At 38.2% G+C, this 24,110-nt stretch overlaps 4 protein-coding genes and 1 long non-coding RNA gene across 5 annotated transcripts; 3 read left to right on the top strand and 2 right to left on the bottom strand.

The window, feature by feature from the left end:
• Positions 1 to 552: 552 nt before the first annotated feature.
• LOC147502063 (uncharacterized) lies at positions 553 to 1,001 on the top strand. Its single transcript, XR_015221773.1, has 3 exons — positions 553 to 593; positions 808 to 876; positions 975 to 1,001. It is a non-coding gene; the product is annotated as an uncharacterized LOC147502063 (long non-coding RNA).
• Positions 1,002 to 1,929: 928 nt separating this feature from the next.
• LOC147502062 (uncharacterized) lies at positions 1,930 to 3,867 on the top strand. Its single transcript, XM_086604440.1, has 3 exons — positions 1,930 to 2,023; positions 2,108 to 3,065; positions 3,157 to 3,867. Exons 1-3 carry the CDS (start codon positions 1,944 to 1,946, stop codon positions 3,865 to 3,867), a joined length of 1,749 nt encoding a protein of 582 aa, XP_086460566.1. The 5' UTR covers positions 1,930 to 1,943.
• Positions 3,868 to 3,881: 14 nt separating this feature from the next.
• Positions 3,882 to 4,361, top strand: LOC147502061 (uncharacterized). Its single transcript, XM_086604439.1, has one exon. It carries the CDS (start codon positions 3,882 to 3,884, stop codon positions 4,359 to 4,361), a length of 480 nt encoding a protein of 159 aa, XP_086460565.1.
• A 7,123-nt stretch (positions 4,362 to 11,484) lies between these two features.
• Positions 11,485 to 12,123, bottom strand: LOC147502060 (uncharacterized). Its single transcript, XM_086607025.1, has 2 exons — positions 11,887 to 12,123; positions 11,485 to 11,764 (listed from the first exon to the last, which is right to left on the bottom strand). Exons 1-2 carry the CDS (start codon positions 12,106 to 12,108, stop codon positions 11,645 to 11,647), a joined length of 342 nt encoding a protein of 113 aa, XP_086463151.1. The 5' UTR covers positions 12,109 to 12,123; the 3' UTR covers positions 11,485 to 11,644.
• Positions 12,124 to 17,625: 5,502 nt separating this feature from the next.
• On the bottom strand, positions 17,626 to 18,849 carry LOC147502059 (uncharacterized). Its single transcript, XM_086604438.1, has one exon. The coding sequence runs from the start codon at positions 18,847 to 18,849 to the stop codon at positions 17,626 to 17,628; it is 1,224 nt and encodes a 407-aa protein (XP_086460564.1).
• Between the last annotated feature and the right edge of the window lie 5,261 nt (positions 18,850 to 24,110).

Here is a 24,110-nt window from a genome sequence, read left to right as displayed (position 1 = left end):
TTGTGCGTAGTCACCATGGACCAATAGCGAACAGTGTTGATGCATTGGGCAAGGCCGTGGGATCATATTCAAAACAAATGGTTGACAAAGTTAAGTTATGTTAATTCTTGATATCATTATTGTCTTCCCCAGCTATATTTGTTTAGTTCTAAATAAAAGTATCAATACATAATATATTCTTATTGTTTTCCATTTAATTTTATCTAATTTTCATGTCATTTTGTGGTGCTTAGGTTGTCAGTATAGAAATAAAATCTTTAGCATTTTAGATGGTTGCAGTCTAAATTTATTCACACTTCTTTTATTCCTTTAGTGCCTCATATTGGTTGGCATTGTAAACACTTGGAGAGCCTACTAGGATTTTTGAGAGAATTCAATTTCAATTGTCAATCTCGCAGCAAGACCAATTTTGGGTGAATTTGAGGGTTTATTGTCCTACCACTCTGTTCGACTCTTTGGCACTTGCATTTGCTCTTTGGAAATTGCAAAGCATAATATATTTTTTCTCTTTTAATGGCACGATGATATCATCAAGATGATCAAGAAATCTACCAAAAAGTGCCAAAAACACCTCCGGTTAGTGTGGTTTTAACGTAAGTAGTCATAATCCCTTTCGACTCAATTTTGTTTCTAATTCATTCATCACAAAAATATTCCAGGTATAATATTTCACCCGCTTTTGTCCAGTTACATATCTATCATTATATTGATTGTTTGTTATTTACGGGAATCGAAATGTCATTTGAATATTGTCTAACAATCAGTCTATTACAACATTGTTTGAACTTAATTTGATTTTTTGTTCAGGAGGATATTCATGAGCTTCTCTTGAGTTTCACATAAGTTGGTTAGAAATCTCCTAAACCAATATTTCAGGTATAATATTTCACCCGCTTTTGTTTTCAGAACTCCCCTTATTAAACCATCATTTCAATTATTATACCATTTAACTTTCTGCATAATTTCCTTCCTAGGCAATCATGGTGAAAGAGCGAATTCAAAGGCGTGCAAGAGCTTAATTGCAACAAAGATGAAATACTATTATATGTGATTTCACTTTGTCTATCACACACATATATTTGTTCACACATATATATTTGTCCGATTACATATCTATCATTATATTGATTGTTTGTTATTTACGAGTACAACTATATCAACATATTAACGGGTGTATCTTAGGTCGCGACTTCATTACCACAAACTGGAGAAATGAAAGAGAGGGGAAAGGAGTCGTTAATTCACACAGTCAATTCCACAACACGACATCCTGTTACGCCTCCCAATCCGATATATGTGCCTCCCCATCGAAGATATGCTACGCCCCCCAATTTAGTATATGTGCCTCCTAATCGAAGATCTACTCCTTCTCCATCTGATGTGCCTCATAATCGAAGATATACTCCTTCTCCATCGGTTGTGCCTCATAATCGAAGATCTACTCCTTCTCCATCTGTTGTGCCTCATAATCGAAGATCTACTCCTTCTCCATCTGTTGTGCCTCATAATCGAAGATCTACTCCTTCTCCATCGGTTGTGCCTCATAATCGAAGATCTAATGCAGCTCCCAATAGACTATCTGTTGTGCCTCCTAATCGAAAATTTACTGCAGCTCCCAATAGGCTATCTGTTGTGCCTCCTAATCGAAGATCCACTGCAGTTCTCACTAGGCTATATGTTATGCCTCCTAATCGAAGTTTTATTGCGGTTCCCAATATGTTATCTGTTGTGCCTCCCAGTCAAAGATCTATTGCACCTCCTAATCGGAGATCTGTTGCACAACGCCTTCAAGAGAAAGGGAAATGCAAGTGCCTCTAAATCACGATCAAATGACTATAGCACAACAAAATCGAGACGAGAGAAAAAAGATGTTATGTCCGATTACATTGCGATTCCTTTAAGAAGACAAGGTCAACGTCATCTAAGTTGGGTCATCTTCATCAATGTATGATATCTCTTACAGAGAAAGCCAGCCTCCAGTCACAAAAGATGTAACAATGCAAAGTTGTGAGGATAACACTATGTAAGTTAAGCGCTTAAATTCTCACTCTTATGTTAGGTTTCAACATATCGTAAAACGTGATATATCATAGGTCTATTTTTGCAGTGATCATGATATGACTAGATTTGACGAAAGTGAAGAAGAAATTCTTAATTCTAATAGAGGTCATGCGCTTCCAGTTCCAAATCGCCGTCACTTTTTGGGAAAGATGGATGTTCTTTGTCCATTTTGTTCGGCCCTTCATTGGAAAGATGAACAGTTATCGAAATCAAGGCGCAACCGACCTTTATTTGGAACTTGCTGTTTACAAGGAAAAGTTAAGCTACCGCTTCTTTCTCCACTGCCTCCGGCACTTAAATCTTTATTCGAAGGATCTAATAAACGTGCAAGATTATTCCGTGAGCAGATTCGGCAATACAATGTGTGTAATGCCTTTACCAGTCTTGGTTGCAAATTTAACGATCGTGTGTTACATGGGCGTGGTCCAACCTCATTCACTGTCCATGGGGAGTTGCGGCACCAAATCGGTTCATTGTTGCCTGATCCGGGGATGGAACCTAAGTTTTCGCAACTTTATATTTATGATCCCCTAGCTGCTTTGGATCACCGCCACAATCGCAACCCGAATTTGTCAAGGGAAGTGTTGAAAACTATACAAGAAACTCTTCTGCAGACCCACAAGTTTTGTGATATCTATAAGCAAGCATTTGAGGTTTTAATTGAAAATGCTTCTGAGAATAACAATGTTCCGGTCCATCTACACTATGATCCGCGTTCGGATAGACGAAGGTACAATCTTCCGACAACTGATGAGATCGCAGTGATATTGCCTGGAGATGGGAGTAAGGTTGATGTCATGCGTGATATTGTACTTCGCTTGAGAGGAGGGCATGAGTTGGAACGGATAAGCGAATGTCATCCCGCTTATTTGCCTTTGCATTATGTTCTTCTGTTTCCTTATGGGGATTTGGGTTGGTCACCTGATTTAAAGTTGTGGGACGTCAAGAGAAATGCTCCAAGCAATGCAAGACTCACCCAATTATTGTATTACGCCTACCGCTTTGTTTGAACGACCCACGAGTACTCATCCATCTTATTTGGGGTGTAAATTGTTGCATGAATTTTTGGTTGATGCTTGGGCTGCATATGAACAGAACCGTCTGCGATATATTAGACTAAATCAAGACACCATCCGTTCGGATGTGTACAAGTATTTGACAGATGTTGCACTTGAGGGATTAAGTCCTGATCAAATTGGCCAACGGTTCATTTTGCCTTCCTCGCATGTTGGAAGTCCAAGGCACATGTACGAGATTTTTCAGGATTCAATGGCTATCACCCGACACTATAAGCACCCAGATATTTTTCTTACGGTGACTGCAAACCCTAATTGGCAGGAAATTAAAGATGCGCTCAAGGAACACCAAACTTCAACACTTCGGCCTGAAATAGTTGCACGGGTATTCGAGCTGAAACGAAAAGCAATTATGAAAGAAATCTTGAAGAATGATATCTTCGGTCGGGTGGTTGCATATGTTTATACCATTGAATTTCAGAAGCGCGGTCTTCCACACATGCATTGCCTTTTATTTCTCGCGCATGATGATAAGATTCGAAACAGTGAGCAAGTGGATAAATTTGTATGTGCTGAATTCCCAGACCCCGACACCCACCCTGCATTGTTTGAAACAGTGAAGAAGTGCATGGTTCATGGCCCCTGTGGTGATCGAGATCCGAGTGCTTCATGTATGGAAAATGGTCGATGCACCAAAGGCTATCCAAAAGAGTTTGTGGAGGAAACAATTATGGATAAAAAAGGGTACTCCATTTACCGGGCGGATGAATCGGCAAGAAATATTTTGTGAAGAGGAAGAATAAAATGGTTAAAGTTGATAATGGAGATGTTGTTCCCTATAATGCATATCTGTCTGAAATGTTTGACTGCCATATCAATGTTGAAGTTTGTGCATCGTGTCAAGCTGTTAAATATATTAACAAGTACATCTACAAAGGCTATGACAAAGCAACGATGGTGGCGAAGGGAACAAATGATGAGATTCAAAGAATATATCGATGCAAGGTACATTGGACCAACGTAAGCATGGCATCTATTTCGAATCCAATGCATAAAGAGTTTCCAAGTGTCCAACGATTGGCGCTTCATTTGGAAGGTATGCATAGGGTTGTTTTCAATAGCAAAGATCCTATGGATGCAATTCTTGCCCGAGCCGAGACCAAACTTCAACACCGACTTTCTTTAAACGTTGTGATGAAGATCCGGATGCACGAAAGCATATACCTATCAAGAATTTCCACGACACTATGTTTTCCACAAAGACTCTCAAGAGTGGACTCCTAGGACTCGTGGACCTTCCATTGGTAGGATGTATTTTGCAAGCCCTAATGCCGGGAGAGGTTTTATCTACGCTTTGCTACTTTCATCTTTTGTAAAAGGGCCTACCTCCTTTGCATATCTTTATAAAGTTGGTGATACCGTACAACACATACAAAGAAGCATGTATTGCCCGCGGGCTGTTGGAAGTCGATGATGAGTGGATACAATGCCTAGAAGAGGCGGCGATAATGAAAACCGGATATCAACCTGCGGAGGTTGTTTTGTGTAATTCTTTTAGAGTGTCATCCGTTACTTACCGGATCTACTTTGGAGCAAATTTGCATCGAAGTATATGTGATGATCTTGGACACCGGCTTCAACAAAACATGGCATCCCGCATCCAACCGATGAGCAAATAACAGATTACGGCTTATATTTGGTGGAACAAATCCTTTTAGAATCTGGGAAGACATTGGAAGATTTCCATGCCAAAGCAAAAAGGAGGATTGAGCAAAATTGTTGGCAATAGGCTCATTTGGGAGCAACGCCAACTTCAAAGATGAAGGCATAGGAGAAGAGGTCGCAGTTGATGTGAGTCGCCTTAATGACGAACAACTTCATGCTTACACCGCGCCAGACTCGATTCAAGATATGGTGACAAGGGCAAACTTTTCTTTTGAATGGAGCAAATGGGTACAGAAAAACTTTTTGTATAATACAATTGCAAAGGCTGCCGCAAAGATGGGCCTTATTGTTAACATGGTGGCATCATCGAATTGCATCTTTGTTATTGTCCGGTGGACGACCGCCATTCTACATTTAAGATTCCAATTGATGTGATGGATACCACTTTTTATGGCTTTGCTAAACATTCCGACCTTTGCCGACCTATTTAAAGAAACAAAACTAATTGTTTGGGGACGAGGTGCCCATGCAACATAGATACCGTGGTTGAGGTTGTAGATAGAACACTTCAAGATATTTGCGGAAACAAGAAGATATTTGGTGGTATCACTACAGCTTCTTGGTGGTGATTTTCGACAAAACACTACCGCTATACCGTTAGGCCGAGAGAGCAATTTGTTGGTGCATCACTACGGCTCTTTCCTTTGGAGTTATTTAGAAGTTTTGCACTTGGTACGTAACATGCGGCTTGAAATGGCGGAGTCCGAGAATGTCGAATTCGCCCGATTTTTGTTGGAGGTGTGTTATTAATGTCTTCTAATTATAATGGTTTTCTCTATTAGTTCCATATATAAACGAACTATTTTAGAAACTAATGAATTCATTTTTGCTTTGATTCATTTAGATTGGTTCAATCCCAAAGAATGCGCATAAATTGCGAATGGAATCTGCAAGTGTACCAATATCCAAGAACTCATATTCTCTCTATCCCCAATTGGATGTTATGGACACACCGCTCTCAAATTTCTTAACCGATCGTATTTATTCTTGCTGCCCGTAATGATGATGTGAGTGCAATTAATGAGGTTGCAATCAATTTGTTCCCCGGTGAAGCCGAGTATTTGGTCAGCAGATAAAATTATCGAAGATGATATTGATAATCCAAGTGGGGCTCACTATCCCACCGAAGTTTCTCAACTCCCTCGACCCTTCTAGCTTACCACCTTTCAATCTCAAGTTAAAACCTGGATGCCCTATAATGTTGCTTTCAGAACATAGCACCTAAAGATGGCCTTTGCAATGGGACCGCGACTTATGGTGCTTCAATGTGCGAGTAAAGTCCTTCAAGCCAAAATTTTGACCAAGAGAAAGCCGGAAATCCGTACTCATCCCAAGAATATCTCCGCTCCCTCAAATTCAGAGTTGCCTTTCAAACTATCAAGACGACAATTCCCTGTTCGACTAGCTTATGCCATGACAATTAATAAGTCGCAAGGTCAGTCAGTGAAATATGTTGGCATTGATTTGAGGACACCAGTTTTCAGTCATGGGCAACTCTATGTGGCCATGTCCAGATGTACTTCTTCAAAAAGAATATCCGTTTTTCTTCCACCTAATGCAAGAAATTGTACCACAAATGTCGTATACCCAGAAGTTCTTCTCTAAGAACATCGATACCAATGAGAAAAGGTGAGTGAGAAATTAAAGAATGTTACTTTTATTGGTTTATAAATTAAAGAATATGTTGTATCCATATATATGCTATGTAAGTTTTTATGATAGGTGGTTTTTTTTATGATAGCGTGGATACTTAAAAATAAGAATAGAGATTATTTTATTTTGAGAACCATCTCTTTTGTAAACAATATGCTAAATGTATCAAGTCTAAAAAAATCATGTGTATGTGGTTTGTTTGCAGGTACAAAGTTAAATTGCCATAATTTTTCAGCAACATGATTGTAGTCTTTTTGCTCCATGGCGATTTATCCATATGGTAGCAGAATGGTGTGAAAAGTATGCATAGAGGGGAGAATGAGAGAAATGAGGAACTCGATAAGTGGGCGTGGAGTATTTATTTTATTTTATTTTTCTATTTCATTACTAGAATTAGCCCCAGGTGAAAAATTATGCAAAGTCTTCTTTAATATTTAATGAGTTGTCTTTTAGTTTTAGAAGTAATTTGTGTTATGTATAAATATGAAGTTATATATTTTGGTATGGTTGATCTATGAGAATTGTATTGTTTGATTTTCAGGTTATGACAGGATTTAGGTTTTTGAAATGTTGAAAATACAAAGGAGACTCTGCTGAATTTTTTTATTTTTTAAAAAAAAAAATGATGATGCTCTTAATTGAAGACTCTCTTCCTTTATTTTCATCATTCTCATTTTGATATGTACTGAATTAATGAATGTATAAGGGTATGTGTAATGAGTTGGTTTGTGAGAAATGAAATACATAGAATTGCAATAATTAAACTCACTTGAGTATGCGTATGAAATGGTTATGAAGTATAAAACTGTTGGAAATGGTTATATCATCGATCCAATGCTACCATAGAGATGGTTTCTCTTGGGGTGTTGTTCAAAAGCAATGTGTCTAGAGTGCCGACTGGCACGGGCATTCACTAGTTTCTATAATAGATTCAAACAAATATAATATTACCTTTCTTCTAATTTAAAAGTGATTCAAGCTTTGTATATGGAAATGAAAATATTGGCTTTTGAACAAGTGATGGAGAAAGGTTTGAGATTACAAATGTTATTTTTCTGACAAAGGTTGTTTTTTGGTTTCTATGTTACAAATGTCTGCTCTGTATTTTGCTTTAATGGTGTGGAAGGAAATCTTTAGTTTTAGACTTGGCTTGGATGTGAATAAAAATATAATTTATAAGAAATAAGTAAGAAAATAAATTGAGAATAATAAATTATGGACTTTGACTTGGTGATCAAAGGAATAAAATCTTATTTTTTATTAGGCTAGTGCTCATTGCTCTTCATGGCTGTTAAGTTGACAAGTTTTTGTTATATAAGACAAGTTATTGGAAGTACCCTTGGGTGTAAGTGATAAATTACAAAGGACAATGTTATTTTAATTGAAAATATTTAACAAAGAGTTGGACAATTATGGTATGTGTATTTATAGTGAAAGTGTGAAACAGAGCCGGTTAGGGCTTGGTTAGGGTTGGGCTAATGAGGGCTGAATTAGGGTCGGGCCTATGTTTTAGAATCTTAGCCCTAGCCCTGCCCTAGAAGGCATTAGGGCCGGCCCGGCCCGGCCCTAAACTCTGTGAGGGCTTTAGTTGTGAGGGCTTTATAGGGCTTAGGGTCGGGTCGGTCAGGGCCGGGTTAGGATCGTTAGGGCCAAATTCCCACCCCTAGTACACATCAAACAATTACAACGCCGATATTTTATCGACAAAACATCTCAAGAATATTCTAATCGAAAAACTTAAATAGATAAGAAATAATGCTTAATGGATATATATGTGTGTGTGTGCAGAAAGTAGCTAACACGCTCATTTTGTGAAATTGCGAATAACTAATCCTATAACAGAACAATTTTCGAAGTTGTGCATAACACCCCGTGTTTTATCTTTTATTTTTTAATAATAATAATAGATAAAACAAAATATAGGATATATATTATTAAGGATAGAAAACTCAGTAGTGTTAAGAGATAAACTTCCATTCCTTGTTTTTATAGGAGTTTGAAAACAAAAAGGAGTTCATGGAGTTTTTAAAAACACAGAGAGTTTTACCCAGAAAATAAAATAAAATAAAATAAAACGGAAGACCGTCTTGTTCGCGTGACAGCCGACTTCGGTCTTTCAGGGTTTTTCTGTTTTCGGAAATCTAGCTATTCGGTTTACAAACAGTGAGTATATATTTTACGTTTTTAGTTCTCGTTTACTGTAGATTACATGAGGATAGAACAAATATGATTTTTACTATTCACATACTGTTGTATGATTCTGATTTATACTAAATACTATTTAGTGTTAACTACGTATACAACTTTGAAGAACCGTCTGTCTCCGGAAACTTGTCCATATACAGAAGTGGATAAAACGAGGATAATAAATCGATCATGGTTGCTGTAAACCAATTTGGTCGATTTATGTATTGGCTACGCATTTTCGCCAAAAGAACAAATCGTCCTGTTTTGTTTTGGTTGAATGAATTGTTTTGTTGAAATTTTGTTGTGATGTTATACTATTAGTTTAATTGTGATTGTTAATGTTTGATTGGGTGCTGTTGGGTTGAAATTGGGTGTGTTGTTGAAGCTCCGGAGGAGCATTAATGGTGGCGAGAAATTCCAGATCCAGGTTTGGTTGAAGGATTTCGAGTTCAAGAATTGAGGTTCTTCCTTTTGTTAATGTTATAGGGATTTTGAAGGGGAGTATTTTCGGTTAGGTGGGGAGGGCTGGCGAGTGGCTAATCCGGTGGTGGCTGATCGGTGGAGAGAGTTGATGGCGCTGGTGAGGGAGACGACCCTTGGTTGGGCTTGAGATTGGGCCGAACCATTCCTATTGTTGTTTGGGCCAAACCACGAGTCTTGTTAGATGGCCGGTGGTGGCTGGAGGTGGAGGAGAGGTGATGTGAGGAAGAGGAAGATGAACAATGAGGTTTTGGGTTTTGTTGGGCTTGGGCCGAGCTAGTATGTGGGCTTGTGGGTTTTTCTTTCTTTTTCATTTTTGGACTTAGGTGTTAGACTTTGGGCCTTAGTATTTGGGCTTTTGGGTTAAAGGAGTTTAGGTCTGGTTGACTGTTGTTGACCTGGCTGGTTGACTTTGACTATTGACTAGGGTTGACTTTGACCAATTAACCCAGTTTGACTTTTAACTCGGATTATGATTCGGTCTATTAGAATAAGTCTAGGGCTGTTAGCGTGTTTGGCTTTAGGCTAAGACCTTTCTATATATATACAGGTGTATGTGTATTAACTACTATGTGATATTTCAACATTTTATAATATACGACGCTATGACACTTAGACATTTATCTATATTAATAACACGTAAACCAAAAATATATGAAACAAGATACTCCTTCGTTCTCTGAAATAATATATGCAATAAAATTCAATAATGAGTAAACAAATTTACCGCACCCTTTTAGATCTCTCAATGCATCAAGTTTTGGAAATTAGACTTATGACTGAAGATGTCATGTGATAGGTGGGCATTTATTAAATGTGTTATAAATGGCCCGTTAGCGTTATAATTGGGTATTCATTGACTGTGTCATGAATGACTAGATTGTTTTGAATGCCCTATAGAGGAACTAAGGTATTTTGCGGGTTAATTGTATTCCTTGATTGTACGGGTGTGTTTGGACTTGCATTTGCATACTGATAGGATATTTACATATGTTTATTTAGAATTTCTAACTTCCGTTTACAGGAGGGTAGGACTTAATAATATTTTGTGCAGAGACGTTGTCCTACCCTTATACATAAGTGGATATCGAAAAAGATTTAATTCAATTACTAAATTATTAAGATGAGTTATTATAATGAGTTAATAAAATGGAAGTCTTGCTTGGAAAGAAACTATGCCGATTGAAATGACGGAACTACCTGTCTTCCAAGCTGAGAATGATTAAGTTATGGAAAAATATAAAGTGATTGTTTGGATAATTAAAGTATGACATTATTTATATGTGGTTAGTCTACTCATACCAGCAAATTCTATTTTGCTGACCCATGTTTGATTTGTTTTGGCAATGTGGGTGTGTTCTTGGGAACATAGGTGGAAGGTAGTGAAACCACGGCGTTTGATTTGGATGTTTTTAAGGCGGTCCGGAGTTTATTTTATTAGGTCCGATCTTTTTGGAAGTATGTAATAACGTAGTTTCATATTCATCATGAAATGAGAATACGATGTTGAAGACCTTTTATTCTTATAGAGTTTGTTTTGATGGTTTTTGGACGGAAGATAGTCTTTTAATAAAGTGATGGTTGAGAAATTTTGGAGATTATTGTTGTTAAGTTGATTTTTTATAACGTGGGTTTTCGGTTTTTGCATATGTTGTATCCACCCCGTCATAGCCTGGATTTTTAGACAATTGAACATAGAGATATTTCAAATATTTATATTTCAAATATTCACTTTTTAATTATTTAGAAATTCGGGCTGTGACATTGTGATTGCACCAGAAAATATAATCCACCGAACAAAATAAACAATGTAAAGAACACATTATTTTGCAAAATCTGGTTCAAAGGGAGCAAAAAAATTTGAATGTTCAGTGCTGGTGCCCAGTGGCATCCAGTCCAGTACGGGTGCCGAGCTTCACTATGATTACGCTAAGGCTCGCTCGTTCATTAAACAAACTTCAATATAGGCTCAAACTTGGCTCAACGAGCCGAATCGAGCTTAAACAAGCCGAGCCCGATCCCAATCCAAGTTGCTTGGAGCCGAGCTAAAACGATTAATCGACATTAGAGCATCTAGGTGGTGGTGCCAATTTGGCAAAATCTGTGAACAAGTTTGACAAAATTTGTGAACAAAATAGTGCGAACTCTAGTGGTAGCAATCCCTGATCGCATATGTTCTGAGAGCCCGAGCCCTACACACGCACCAGTTGAAGTGATGCACAGTTAAAGCACTAGTTGCAGTGGCGCGCATAGCGTTGAAAAAAAAAATCCAGTTGAAATAACACACGGCAGGTTGAGTATAGCACTGTATCTGCAAACTTGAATTTGCAGCCAAATTTGTATCTAGAGATGCTCTGAGCCATACATCAAGTCACAATTTATTTATTTATGTTCAACAATTGTGTAATCAACATATATCAAGTATGATTGCATGAAAAGGTGATTTAACTAGAAATATGATGAGCACAGAGCTACACTGCTACAGTTTGCAAAACGTTAATTATATTAGTATAATATCTAATTTACATCTCCAGTCTCTTTTTTGTTTCTTCAGCAGCTTCTGTAGCTTCAACTTGCATCTTGGCAGTTTGTAGATCTGCTTCACTAGCTTCTTTCTCATTTTTTGCTGTTACTTTCTTTGCCTGCTCCAATTTTTCAAAACAAAACTTAAACAATCAATCTTCCAACAAGACATAAAATGCAAAGAAAGTATGTAATTAAGCAAAAGTAAGGCTGTAGTAGTACTGTAGTGCTAGTACAGTACCTGGCCAACAAAAGAGGCTTTTACATGACGAAAACCTTCTTGCAAAGAGGTGGCATAATATAAACACTCTTTTCTTATTCGAGAAAGCAAAGAAGACGATTCTTGTGTATTTTCTTCATTCCTACTGTTGGTGGTGGGTGATGGTGAACTCACTTTGTTCAAATCGCTCATGCTGTTCTTTGATTTGATTAATAATCTCTTGATCAGTATGTTTGATCTCATCTCTTTTAAGTAAACGATAAGAGTGACACGTTTTGGTTGGCATCACAATCACAGGTGTTGTGATGTGACGTTCCCACTTGGACTTCCTTTGGTGTCGGCTCTTTACGAAAAATTTTTGCTGCAATTTTCGCAAATGCTCAGTTTGTTTCTTGCCAAATTAAAAACTGCCGCGTGGTCATTGATAATGGAACAAATAATTAAATTCGTTTCTCTGGATTCTGGACAGTGAGTAAAAGACAAATTTAACTTCGTCAACCCCTTATTCGTTTTTGCCACAATTGAAATGCCTAGTTTGCTTCGGGCACAACCAAAACATGACACTCGTATGCCTAACAACTCAAAACTAAGTTAGGAAACTAGTATTTTTATGCCCCACTACACAGATAATTTGTAGTAGGACCAACAACAATCACACAACAATCTAAATATCAACTACCACCTAGCTAACATGTCAAACTCTTTAAACAACTATTAACAACATATAATAATATAAGGATAAAAACAAACATACCACAACACAAAGATATACCGTGGTTTGGTCAATGGTACCTATTTCCACAAGAGCTAATCTTTTTATAAAGTGGAAAAAAAGATTAAAATCACTCATTTCAGTCTCTCACCTTACTAGATCATTCCTCTCTCTTTATAGGCTTGTTTCTCTATAAAGATTATCTCTCAATCTTGATTGTTTTCAAAATTGGGTTTTCTCTCTCTTATGTTGTCTTGGTTCGTGTGTTAGGTTTTGTCAAAAACCCTAACATATATTGCAAACTCGTAGTTTCACAAAAATAGAATTATGCTAAAAATAGGCATGGGTGCGGGCGCACTCTCGGCAAGGCAAATGTCGAGCGTGGCGCCCTCAAAGTACTGTAAGTTGTTCACGGCATGAACGCAGGTCGCGCCTTGGGCAAAACCAAACTGAGCGCGTGCGCGCTCAGCCTTTTCCACGAGAACTGAACTTCTTTCTCTCCTCATGTGAGGGATAACTCCAACATATCCACCTCTCCCACCACCACTACCAACTAGTCCACCACCACCTCTTCTTATTTTTTTCTTTTTTCTTTTCCGTCAGCTCTGTTTGCCAACAAGAAAAAACAACCCACTATTTCATTTCCAGAATTTTAATCGAAAAAATTTGAGTTTTGAATTTATAGACTCTATTTTGCCTTTGCTTTCCACCTCCACTGCCTCCCACCACCACCACCTCTTCTTTTTTCGCCGGTACGAAAAAATATAAGTTGTTCGAGACACACCCATCTCTAAATCGAATATAAGAAAAATTTGAAGCTTCAAACACACCCATATTCAAATTGACAAGATAATAAGAAAAATCTTAATTTCATAAAACCAATGGATAATTGGGTTGCCATCAAGTTGGACTAACCGTTATTTGGGGCTTTTGGTATGTTAAAATTGATGATGTAATTTAATAAATGGGTTTGATTTGATGATTGGAGATAGAATGAGGAAATGGGTGGTGGTAAATGATGGTTGGGTTTTAAGGTGGAGGTAGAAGAAGAAGAATAATAATAGAACAATATCGGTTTTTGCTTTTGCACTTTGTTTTGTTGAATGTGCACGTGATGCTTTCTGATTAGTACATAAGCAAACTAAGGATGCAAATATTGCATAAAAAATGAGCTCCATTGTATTGTTGTAAGTTACCTTTTCTATAACACCAGGCCGCCGTAAAGCTTTGAAGGAAACAAAATGTATGCATTTGGGCACCTCTCAAGCCCCAAATTTGTCCTACGGCCATTTTGCAAATTTCTCCAAATCATGACTAAAATATTTTTCAATAATAAAATATTAAGTTATAAACTAGGTATAACCAATATAATAATACTAATAATAGTGATAATAAATAAGTTTAAAATGTAAATAACTTACTTCTAATTGTTGATTACTTTGTAATATATTTTTAAAAATCACATAAATATATAATAATAATAAGTATTATATGCGTCTCGTGTTTATCACATTTTGAATGTCATGCCCAATCCTTTTTACCCATTCCCATTTCCAAAGAGTGATTGGATGTAGATAATGTTTTGGAAACCACTATGTGGTAGTTAGGCGATGAGAGAGTGCTAGCAGGCTAGGTGCTAGGCCTTTTTTTTTTTTTTTCCAAATATATATTTGTTAAAAAAAACGTAACAATGGAAGAAAGCAAGTGATCTGTTCTAATTGAATAATGTGTCCAAAGAGTGACTTCATATAAAAACTCATTCTCTTTCTTATATAGGCATAAAATTTATATTGGATTCAAATCTTAAGCCTTCATGGGCTCTTTTATTTTCGACATTTAATCATTTTTTAGAATAATTATAATAATAAATTAAATAATAATAATAGCCAGCCTAGAGGCAGATTTGTCTATCGAGCATGACTATATCAGCCTAATCGGTCCACCACTTTTTGAATCGATTTAGGCCTAGGTAAGTCGGTTGGGCATCATATCGTATAGACTGCCGCCGAGACTACTTTTAAGAACACTACTTGCATAACCAAGTGTTACATGTTTTTGGACATATTTATTGTTTTTTGTTTTGTATTAATTAATTGATTATCCCTATAAATAATAAGTTCATTATTTTTTTCTTATAATATAAGTGATAAAATTGTTTAAACCATTAAGCATGGTATCGTGGGTGCATATTCTAGCGCGGTTGTCGCCTCTCTCATTGTAATTTGATTATGTATCAATTAAAATTAATTCAAGTAAAAAAATGTTAAATAGGTCAAACCAAATCAATGAATGGTCAAACCAAACCCAAAAATTCCCCGATCAACCATATACAACTTTTGTTAATATTGGTCTTAGTCCAACTGACCAACCCTAATTTAGAGTCAAAGTTTATACAACTTTTGTTAATATTGGTCTTAGTCCAACTGACCAACCCTAATTTAGAGTCAAAGTTTGAGACTAGTCATATGCCTCCATTTTCAATTTTCAATACTTAATTATTATGATATTTTTCTTGTAGTATCACTTATATATAATGGATGAAATTTGGTAGTATTGTTGCGAGGGATAAAATGAAACAAATGGTGGAAATTGAGTATAGTGTATGGAATTTTATTGTGTTTTTTTTTAAAGACACTCTTCGTGTCAAAACATCATTATCAATCACACACACCTTAACTGTATATTTAAAATTTTAATTAGTGAACTTAGAGCATCTCTAGATGGTGGTAGCATACTCTTCAAATTTGAAGAAATTTTTTGAAGAAGCTGGTCGCAAATTTCGACCAACTCTAGGTGGTCGCAAATTCGATTACCAAAAAACAACTCACACGACATTACCACTGTCGCGCGACAATTGGAGTGTCGCCCATGTACAATTCCAAAACAACCCACGCGACATTAGGAGTGGCGCGCAAGAAAAAAAAAAAAAAAAATCACACGATATTAGGAGTGTCGCGCGACAGTACCACTGGCGCGTGGTGCTGGTCAAAGTAAAAAAAAAAAATTGGGGTGACATTTGCAATGGCACGCGACATTACCAATGTCACTCCGCATCCGCATCCAAATTGTCAAATTTGCGAACAAGAATGCGAACAAGCAGGTGATGTGACCGGATTTGAGGCCACCTAGAGATGGAATTCCGAGAAATTTCAAACTTTTTCTTCAAATATGAATAAAAATGCAGGTTATACTACCACCTATAGATGCTCTTATGTCGATAATACAAATTCAAATTCAATGGTCTTAAAAAACGTATTACTAAAATTTGTACGTTTTGGTTTTGGAAGTTTCTATTTTCCATTTATATTGATTAGTGAATTTGTGGTTTTATCAACAAAAATAAGTTAAAAAATGTTTAGTCATAATTTGCAAAATGCTCCCACGGGGGGATAGGAGGGGGCACCATTTTATTTCCTTCCATAATAATTTTTTATATCAAAACAATTAAATAATAATTGTTTTATGGTGAGCTAGTGGTATGTAGTTGAGCTGACAACTATATAGACTGACAAAGTTAAATTTTGGTCACTATCACGAGGAACTAAGTAAAACTCTTAGTTCCGTTATCAATGACCACAATTAACATATGGCAGTTTTTTATTTGGCCAGAAACAAACTAAGTATTTGACAATTGCACCAAAAATGGGTTCATCTTGGTGCTCAATAGCTTCCTGGCACGTGGCTACGTCAGCCGGGCAGAACAAAAAGTTAAAATTCGGTCAGTGGCATTATCACAATTTATTATAAAATTGAAGGCAATGTGCTAAAATGAGGGAGAAACGTCTAAATTTCACTGTAGAAATTGACAGTTTTACCCCTCCCTCACCTATGTATTACATAATACTCTTTTGACCGGGATCGTAATAATGAACCCATTTAGGAGTATAATCGGAAAATGACGTGACATTGTTCACAAAATCATTCTCTTTAGAATAGTAAGATTAGATCACGAAAGTCTTGATGACTGATTGCAACTGCTATTTGTCATTTTGTCCCATACAAGAATTTCCAAGTCTACACACCAAAGATGAAATCTTCACCGAGTTATGTCCCTTCCATTTTACTTATGCTCTCGAATACTCAGCTCCCTTCACAATTAAATGTGTCAAATGCCAATTGTTTTCATTAATATGCCGGTCATCCTTTTATGCTTCTATAGAGCTAAACTCATAACATTTGATATTACAATCGACTGAATCGAGATATATAGTCAAGCAAATTAAGTAGGCGGAATTTTGATTGGTAAGTGAGAACATCATCACCAAAAAAGAAAGTTGTTAGAACTTCGAAGTGTGAATTCCCCTATTCGTGAGCTCTTTTCTCAGCATGCATTATTAATAGACAGGCCTCTCTTTGTGAAGCCGTCCACAGAAAAAGTTCATGTATTCACCTTACTTTCAACAAACTCGTTCAATTTAGTAGGTCAAAGGATTTTGTGTTTGAATATTTGAATCCAGTATCCTTCCTAATGCCTATCTGCGCTGGTTGCCAAGCAAATACAACACGCACGTCGATGGTTGGTATCTTTGTGACTTGACGTTTTCATTTCGTAGGGACCCTAAAAAAATAGTTAATTACTTACTAATGATGCGAAGTTGTAGGCCTTTTGCAACAGGAAACACATTGATTTAAGTTCTAATTTTGGATTCATCGCAAATACCATTGCGCTCAAGAAAGCTCCGGTAAGGGACCTCCTACATTGCACTCACCAGAAACTTCAGCTCGATCATATCGACTCTACCAACTCATAATGACTCCAAACATTAGACCTACGACTTCTAGTATCCTCATACTACATGACAGTATCACATGCTAAGTCCATCATTGCTATCATTGGTAACACACGACCTACCACATTCGACTAATCTCTCAGCACCGTACAACTTCAATATTTGTCATATATACACCTAGCTTGCTCCATACCACCTGTTGCACATGCTCTCACCTCATGCCACTTGCTTCACATGTTGCCACTTGTTTTTTTTTTTTTTCGATATAAGCCTACTTGGATTAGATAAAACCACCTAAAGGTGAACTGGAACACAATTCTAATCAAGCATACACTTCAGAAGATCAGACCCACCCAGCTGATGGTTATCCCATTTTGCTAGGGTGTCTGCATCCCCATTAAAAGTCGTAATTCTCCAAACAAAAGTACATGAATTCAAACCCAAAATGTTATATGAGATAGAAGTCTTCAGCGTCTCTAGGAACCAAGGGCAGTCATCTCCTTGAAGCGCTTTGATCACTTCCCGATTGTCACCTTCCAAAACGTAATTGCTATGTCCCAGTTGTTTAGCCAACAGAGCTGCCACTTCAGCTACAACCATCTCTGCTTCCCCTGACTCCCTAGCCTTGAATCTCCTGACTGCAGCTCCAACTATACCCCCTTCACTGTTACTGGCGATTGCTCCAGCCCCTGCCCATCCCGTGTTCCTGCAGAAAGATGCATCAAATCTCATCATAATACAATCATTTGGTATAATAGGAAACATATTATTCAAATCATATTCAGAGAGAGAAGGTTCTCGAGGGTTTAGAGGAGCTTCTCTGAAAGCCTCGAAGCACTTGTCTGCCAATCCTTTGCTCAGTCTGATGATGCGATCCCTATTTGCCTTCCTGTTATCAAATTTGGCCTCATTTCTAGCTTTCCAAATATGTTGGATCAGGTACATGATGTGTGTCCCAGCCAAGGCTATCTCACTGTTTTTACTATGGCACCAGGACAGGAACATATCAATTCTTTCCCTCAAGTTTTGATGTTGCTGGAAGTGATTGATTCTCAATCCCACTTGTGAGCTAAACCATAATGCTCTAGTCCAGTCACAGTTGAAGAATAAGTGCTCAGCTGTCTCAAGCTCTTTATAACAAAAAGGACATGTGAAGTCCCCTTTCATATTCTTTTCAGCCAGCCTGTCTCCTAGAGGGAGCACATTCATATAAACTTTCCAGACAAACATCTGGATATAGGCAGGCAAAGGGGTTTTCCATATTTGTTTAAGAGCTATGCAGTTCATACCAGAACTTTGCCCCACCTCAGAGTTTTTTTTTCTCCTCAAAAAATCATAGACAGACTTAACAGTGAGTTTCCCAAACCTTTCCATAGCCCATATCATTTTATCAGCTGTTGCCCCCTCAGATCTGACAACAATCTCTTGAATCAGCTGGCATATGAAAGGGTGGAAGTGCTTATTAAGTTTGGCTGAGTCCCAGCCACTATTATCTGACAAAAAGAGGTCAGACACATGCAAATTGGACAGAGAATCATCCATTACTCCCAATTCTTCTAGAGTCACAGGCTTATCAAGACACTTTAGCTATGGATCCTTCAGAATGGAAGTGGTAGATCCCTGTCCTATTCTCCATATCTGCCCCACTTATGGAATTAAAGGTTTGATGTATGCCCTTCCAGAAGTTGGAGGCTTGGTCAGGAGGTTTCTCCACATCTCCTATCTATTTCTTTCCATAAATACTGAACATAGTTCTAGTCCACAGAGAGTGAATGTCTGTGGCTGCTTTCCAGGGTAGTTTGGCTAACATAGCCACATTCATATCTCTTGTTTTCCTGAGCCCCAGGCCCCTTTCAAGTTTGCTCTTACAAATCTGATCCCACCCTATGGTGTGAACACTTTTTGATAGTTCTGTTCCATTCCACCAGAAATCCCTACAAGCTTTGTCTATCTTGTTACATGTTGAGACAGGCAACAAGTAAGTAGACATAACATATAGGGGGGTGGCTTGGATAACAGCTTGGATGAGTGTAGTTCTCCCAGCTTGAGACAACACTCTGGCTTTCCAACCTTTGACTTTCCTATGTATTCTATCCACAAGAAAGTCAAAGTCCTCAGCTTTTTTCCTATAAAGCATAATGGGAACACTAAGGTATTTCTCTTTTGGGTCAAAGTTCCTCATTTTCCAGAAGCGTTTAAGCTTAATCTTTTGTCTATAATTGACATTTCTGCTAAAGAAAACACTGGATTTTTCAAAGTTAATCTTCTGCCCAGAGGCATGACAGTAATCCTCAAGGATCTTTTTGAGGTGTCCACTTTCAGCAAGATTAGCCATAATGAATAAGATTAAGTCATCAGCATAGAGCAAGTGTGTTAGGGCCGGAGAATTTCTCCTTATCCGAACACCATGAAGCTCATTGTTGACCTCAGCTCTAGCAATCATCCTAGAGAGGGCCTCCGAGATCAAGATGAAGATATATGGGGATAGGGGGTCCCCTTGTCTCAGCCCTCTCTCAGGAATCACCTTCTCCAAAGGAGAGCCATTAAGCATAACTTGGAATGAAACAGTGGATAAGCACTGGTGAATCATGCTTCTCCACTTGTTTGTAAACCCAAGTTGTTCAAAGATGTTATCTACAAAGGTCCATTCCACCCTATTGTAGGCCTTAGCCATGTCTAGTTTAAGGGTACACCATCCCTCTCCCTTATGTTTCATGTTTTTCATATTATGGAACACCTCACAGGCAAGACCTACATTGTCCCCAATGCTCCTTCCTTTGATGAAGGCCCCTTGGAAAGGAGACACAATCCTGTTCAACAGCCCTTTCAGCCTATTGGCAAGAACTTTTGATACAATCTTGTACCCAAAGTTGCATAGGCTGATAGGACGAAATTTGGAGGCATGATCAGGATTCGCCATCTTAGGTATCAAGGCAATGTAGGTCTCGTTGAAACTAGGATTAAGATGCCCATTGGTAAAGAAGTCTTGCACAAAAGCCACCACAACTGGACCAACAATGCCCCAACACTTTTTATAAAAAACACCTTGAAAACCATCAGGACCAGGGGCTTTAAGGCTGCCCATTTTATTCACCACCTTCCAAATGTCTTCCTTACTAGGGGTACTGATGAGAATCTCATTCTCTCTCTCACTCACTATTCTGTGGAACAGATTCATAATCTGATCATCCCTTTCAGGTTGATCAGAATGAAAAATCTCAGAAAAATAGTGGTTGAGAGAGTTTCCCACAGCAGTTCTCCCTTCCTGCCAAATCCCATCTTCATTTTTTATTTTCTCAATTTTATTTTTCCTCCTTCTATATATTGTTGAAAGATGGTAGAATTTGGTAGTTTTCCCCCCATTCTTAATCCAGTCAGTGGAGGACTTTTGTTTCCAAAAATCCTCCTCCTTATCATACTAGTCCAGCAGAGTCTCTTTCAACTCTTTAGCTTTATTATAATTCTCAATAGAGAAAGTCTTAGCCAAGACCTTGTCCAGTTCCTTTTGAGTAGCCTTGATATTCGAGAAGATGTTACCAAACACAACTTTATTCCACACAGACAGATCCACCCTAGTCTTGTTAAGCTTATGTATCAAGTTGCTATCAGGTAGGTCATGAGTTATAGCATCCCAAGCTTTCTCTATCACAGGTCTACACATATCATTAGTGAGCCACATATTAAAAAAATTGAAAGGTCTAGGATTATACTCTTCCTTGTTAACCATCTTAATAATAAGAGAAATATGGTCAGAGGAGGCATTAGCCACAGTCTGGACAAGGGCATGAAGGAACAAAGTTAGCCACTCAGGAGAGGCCAGAGCTTTATCCAGCCTTCAAGAACATGGGCTCCTGGTCTTCGATTATTGCTCCAGGTGAACTTGGGTCCCTTAAATCCCAAGTCCACCAAGCCAAGATCATTGATTAAGAGCTGTTGAACTCATGCATACTCTTAGTAAAGATACTTCTCCTCCCCCCACCTTCTCATTCAACTGAGTTATGGCATTAAAGTCACCAAACAAAACCAAGGACCAGGAATCAGAGGGGCTAGTCCCCTCAACTCATCCCAAACCTTTTTCCTATTGTGGGCAGCTGGTTCCCCATATACAAAAGAAAATAACCAGTCAGCAGGACTAAAATAATTTGAAATTTTACCTGTGACTTGATTGCGAGATGCCCCCAGAATCTCCATGTCCACTCCTTCTTTCCATAGAATTGCCAGACCTCCACTTAGACCTTGTGCAGGAACCGCAAAATGTCCACTAAGCTTGAGCTTCTTACTTAGCCTACCAATACCCTATTTACTAGCTTTAGTTTCTGCCAAACACACTATATCTACATTGTGCCTACCCATCAGGTCTTTTAGTTGTTGAACCGCCGTGGTAGTACCTATCCCCCGGCAGTTCCAGGCGTGGATCGTCATTGATACCAAGGCAGCTGTGATGGGACAGCCGCCGCGAACCCTGGAGGAGTATCCAGACCCCCACTGTAAGAGTTCCCCATGCTTTGCTCTTCCTCCAACCTCTGTTCTGAACATGTCTTGCTCACCCCAGCATATCTTTGTTCCCTCTGTGTCCTTTGTGTTCCTTGGACATCATTTCTATCCACAGTTGAGTCATCGATAGCCAACGGTGCTGGTTGGATTACTAGCTCTTCCTCATCTGCCTCATGTCCATGCCTACCCCTTTGATTCTGATTTCCCCCTTCTTTTTCCAGCTCCTCTTCATTATCTGAAAAATAAAACTCCATTTGTAATGCCCGTATTTAAAATACATATTTTTTCTATTTATTAATTAATTAAATTATTTATTTAAAAATCGGCTTGATTGGATTTGGATATGTGGGCCTGGTTTCTGGGCCCGAGTCTGTGTTGGGCTTGGGTTTCAAACCCAAGTATATAATCACATTGTTCTAGAGAATAGGGTTCTTGGAGAAAAAAAAATAATAAAAATGGAGGCAGAGCTAGAAACTCGTTTGCTAGAGCGTGGAGCGCAACGACTCGAATTCGGAGGAATTTCGTCGAGCTGTTCATTATTGTGAGTAGATGTTTTATAGATTTTTTTATTTTTATAAAATTCTTGTTACTGTCGAGTTTTTTCTGTTGACATACTGGATTGTGATTCTGTTTTGGGTGTGTTATGGTTCAATTTTAGTATTGTATATTATTTCAGGTTAACTGCCATTACCATATTGATTATTGTTTTAAGAACCGAGCTGTCTCCGGAGAACTTGTCCGGATCCAATGATAAAGATCGAGAAATCAATCGACTAAGGATTTATGTAGATCTAGTTATTCATTATCCAATGTAGATCTAGTTATTCAAAATGCGTTTTCGCGTTTTGGGGTTGAGGGTGAGTTGTTGGTACCGTCGGGTTGGGGGATCGGTGGTTAAACTGCCAGGTTCAAAATCGATGGTGTATTGTTGGTTAGGATGTTGTTGCGTTGGGGACCTATGGCATATAACTTGTCCGTATTACATGGACGCCGCCACCACATGAAATGTATGTAAGCTTGTAATACATATGAGCACCTAATTATCCTCGAGACATACATCCCCCAACACACACGCATGCTGATGATATGTCTAATTTCAAGATGATTACCCATCATAACGTCTTTTCGCCAGATAGAGGAAGAGGATAGAAATCGGATTGTTTGGGATTTATGTTTGGGTCATTGAAGTTTGGAGAAAGCTTGAGAAGGCGCGCAATGGTGCCGAACGCCATTGGTGAGCAGTGAGTTGTGATTGGGATTTTTTTTAGTATGCCCTAAAGCTTTAGTTGTTAATGGGGATCAAAACCCAACGATTTACTGGATTGGGTGGGGGCTGTCGGAGGTTGTATAAGCGTTAATGGCGGCAGGAATGATTTTTAGATCTAGTTTTGGTGAAGTGTGGATTTTAGGATTTGAGGTTTTTGCCTTAATTAAAGAGGTAAGGGTTTTTGCAGGGATTAAAACCGCCTGGTTAAAAATGGGTGGTGTGTGGAGGAGTGGTGGCCGGTTTTGGTGGTGGCAGTTGGAGAAGATGACGGCTTGGGCTTGGGCTTGGGCCTGGGTCGGTTTAAGTTCTTGGGCCCTAGCTTGTTTTGTTTGGGCCAGACCAATTTGGCTTAGTCTATGGGCCAGTTTCATTTGTTGTTGGGCCCGATTCTATTTTGTTTTGATTGGCCTTTTTTACCAATTCGTTGGGCGAACCCATTTGTGTTTTGGACCAATTTAATTAGTTTTCTTTGGGCCGGTTTCTAATTTATGTGGGCTGGTCCTTATGTCCCCATTTGGGTCAGGTGGAATAAATAAGTTGGTTTTAAACATTCGGGTTCTAAGGTTTGGGCTTGGCCGGTTGGGTCCGAACTATTACCTTGGTCATGAGCCCATGAGCCATGCACCTTTGACCTTAGCCATGAACCATGGCTATGACCCTGAACCTGTTGAACATGGAACGACAGTTTGACTTTGACAATGACAGTTTGACTTCGACCATGATGTGTTGACTTTGACCATGACGTGTTGACTTTGACTTTGACTTTGACCGTTGACTTTTTCTAGTTTTTCACATATTTGATTTTATGGACTATTGCAATAATAAAATATTATCAAAAATTATATAACGTTGTTTGTCAATATCTAATTAAGATTTGACGTGAGTTGTGTGTAAAACATATATATATATATATATATATATATATATATTGGGCTTTGATTGTGGACTGTAGACTGTTTAATTGTGCTACATTTTATGTTGTAAATTGTATGGACAAATCAAATGCTAAAATGCTGTGGAAGCTTGTATAAATTTGGTGGTC

This window comes from Coptis chinensis, chromosome 4 (assembly GCF_015680905.1).
Source record: "Coptis chinensis isolate HL-2020 chromosome 4, ASM1568090v1, whole genome shotgun sequence".
Classification (NCBI taxonomy): Eukaryota; Viridiplantae; Streptophyta; class Magnoliopsida; order Ranunculales; family Ranunculaceae; genus Coptis; species Coptis chinensis.
This window is presented reverse-complemented; position numbering and strand designations above follow the sequence as displayed.

Excerpts from the sequence above, each read along its gene's own strand:
- LOC147502062 (XM_086604440.1), top strand. The coding sequence starts at position 1,944 with ATGTATGATATCTCTTACAGAGAAAGCCAGCCTCCAGTCACAAAAGAT. Across the intron at positions 2,024-2,107 it reads AGTTGTGAGGATAACACTAT|TGATCATGATATGACTAGAT; the intron begins GTAAGTTAAGCG and ends CTATTTTTGCAG. Across the intron at positions 3,066-3,156 it reads TGTATTACGCCTACCGCTTT|AACCGTCTGCGATATATTAG; the intron begins GTTTGAACGACC and ends GCATATGAACAG.
- LOC147502059 (XM_086604438.1), bottom strand. The coding sequence starts at position 18,849 with ATGGATGATTCTCTGTCCAATTTGCATGTGTCTGACCTCTTTTTGTCA.
- LOC147502061 (XM_086604439.1), top strand. The coding sequence starts at position 3,882 with ATGGTTAAAGTTGATAATGGAGATGTTGTTCCCTATAATGCATATCTG.
- LOC147502060 (XM_086607025.1), bottom strand. The coding sequence starts at position 12,108 with ATGAGATCAAACATACTGATCAAGAGATTATTAATCAAATCAAAGAAC. Across the intron at positions 11,765-11,886 it reads AAGCCTCTTTTGTTGGCCAG|GCAAAGAAAGTAACAGCAAA; the intron begins GTACTGTACTAG and ends AAATTGGAGCAG.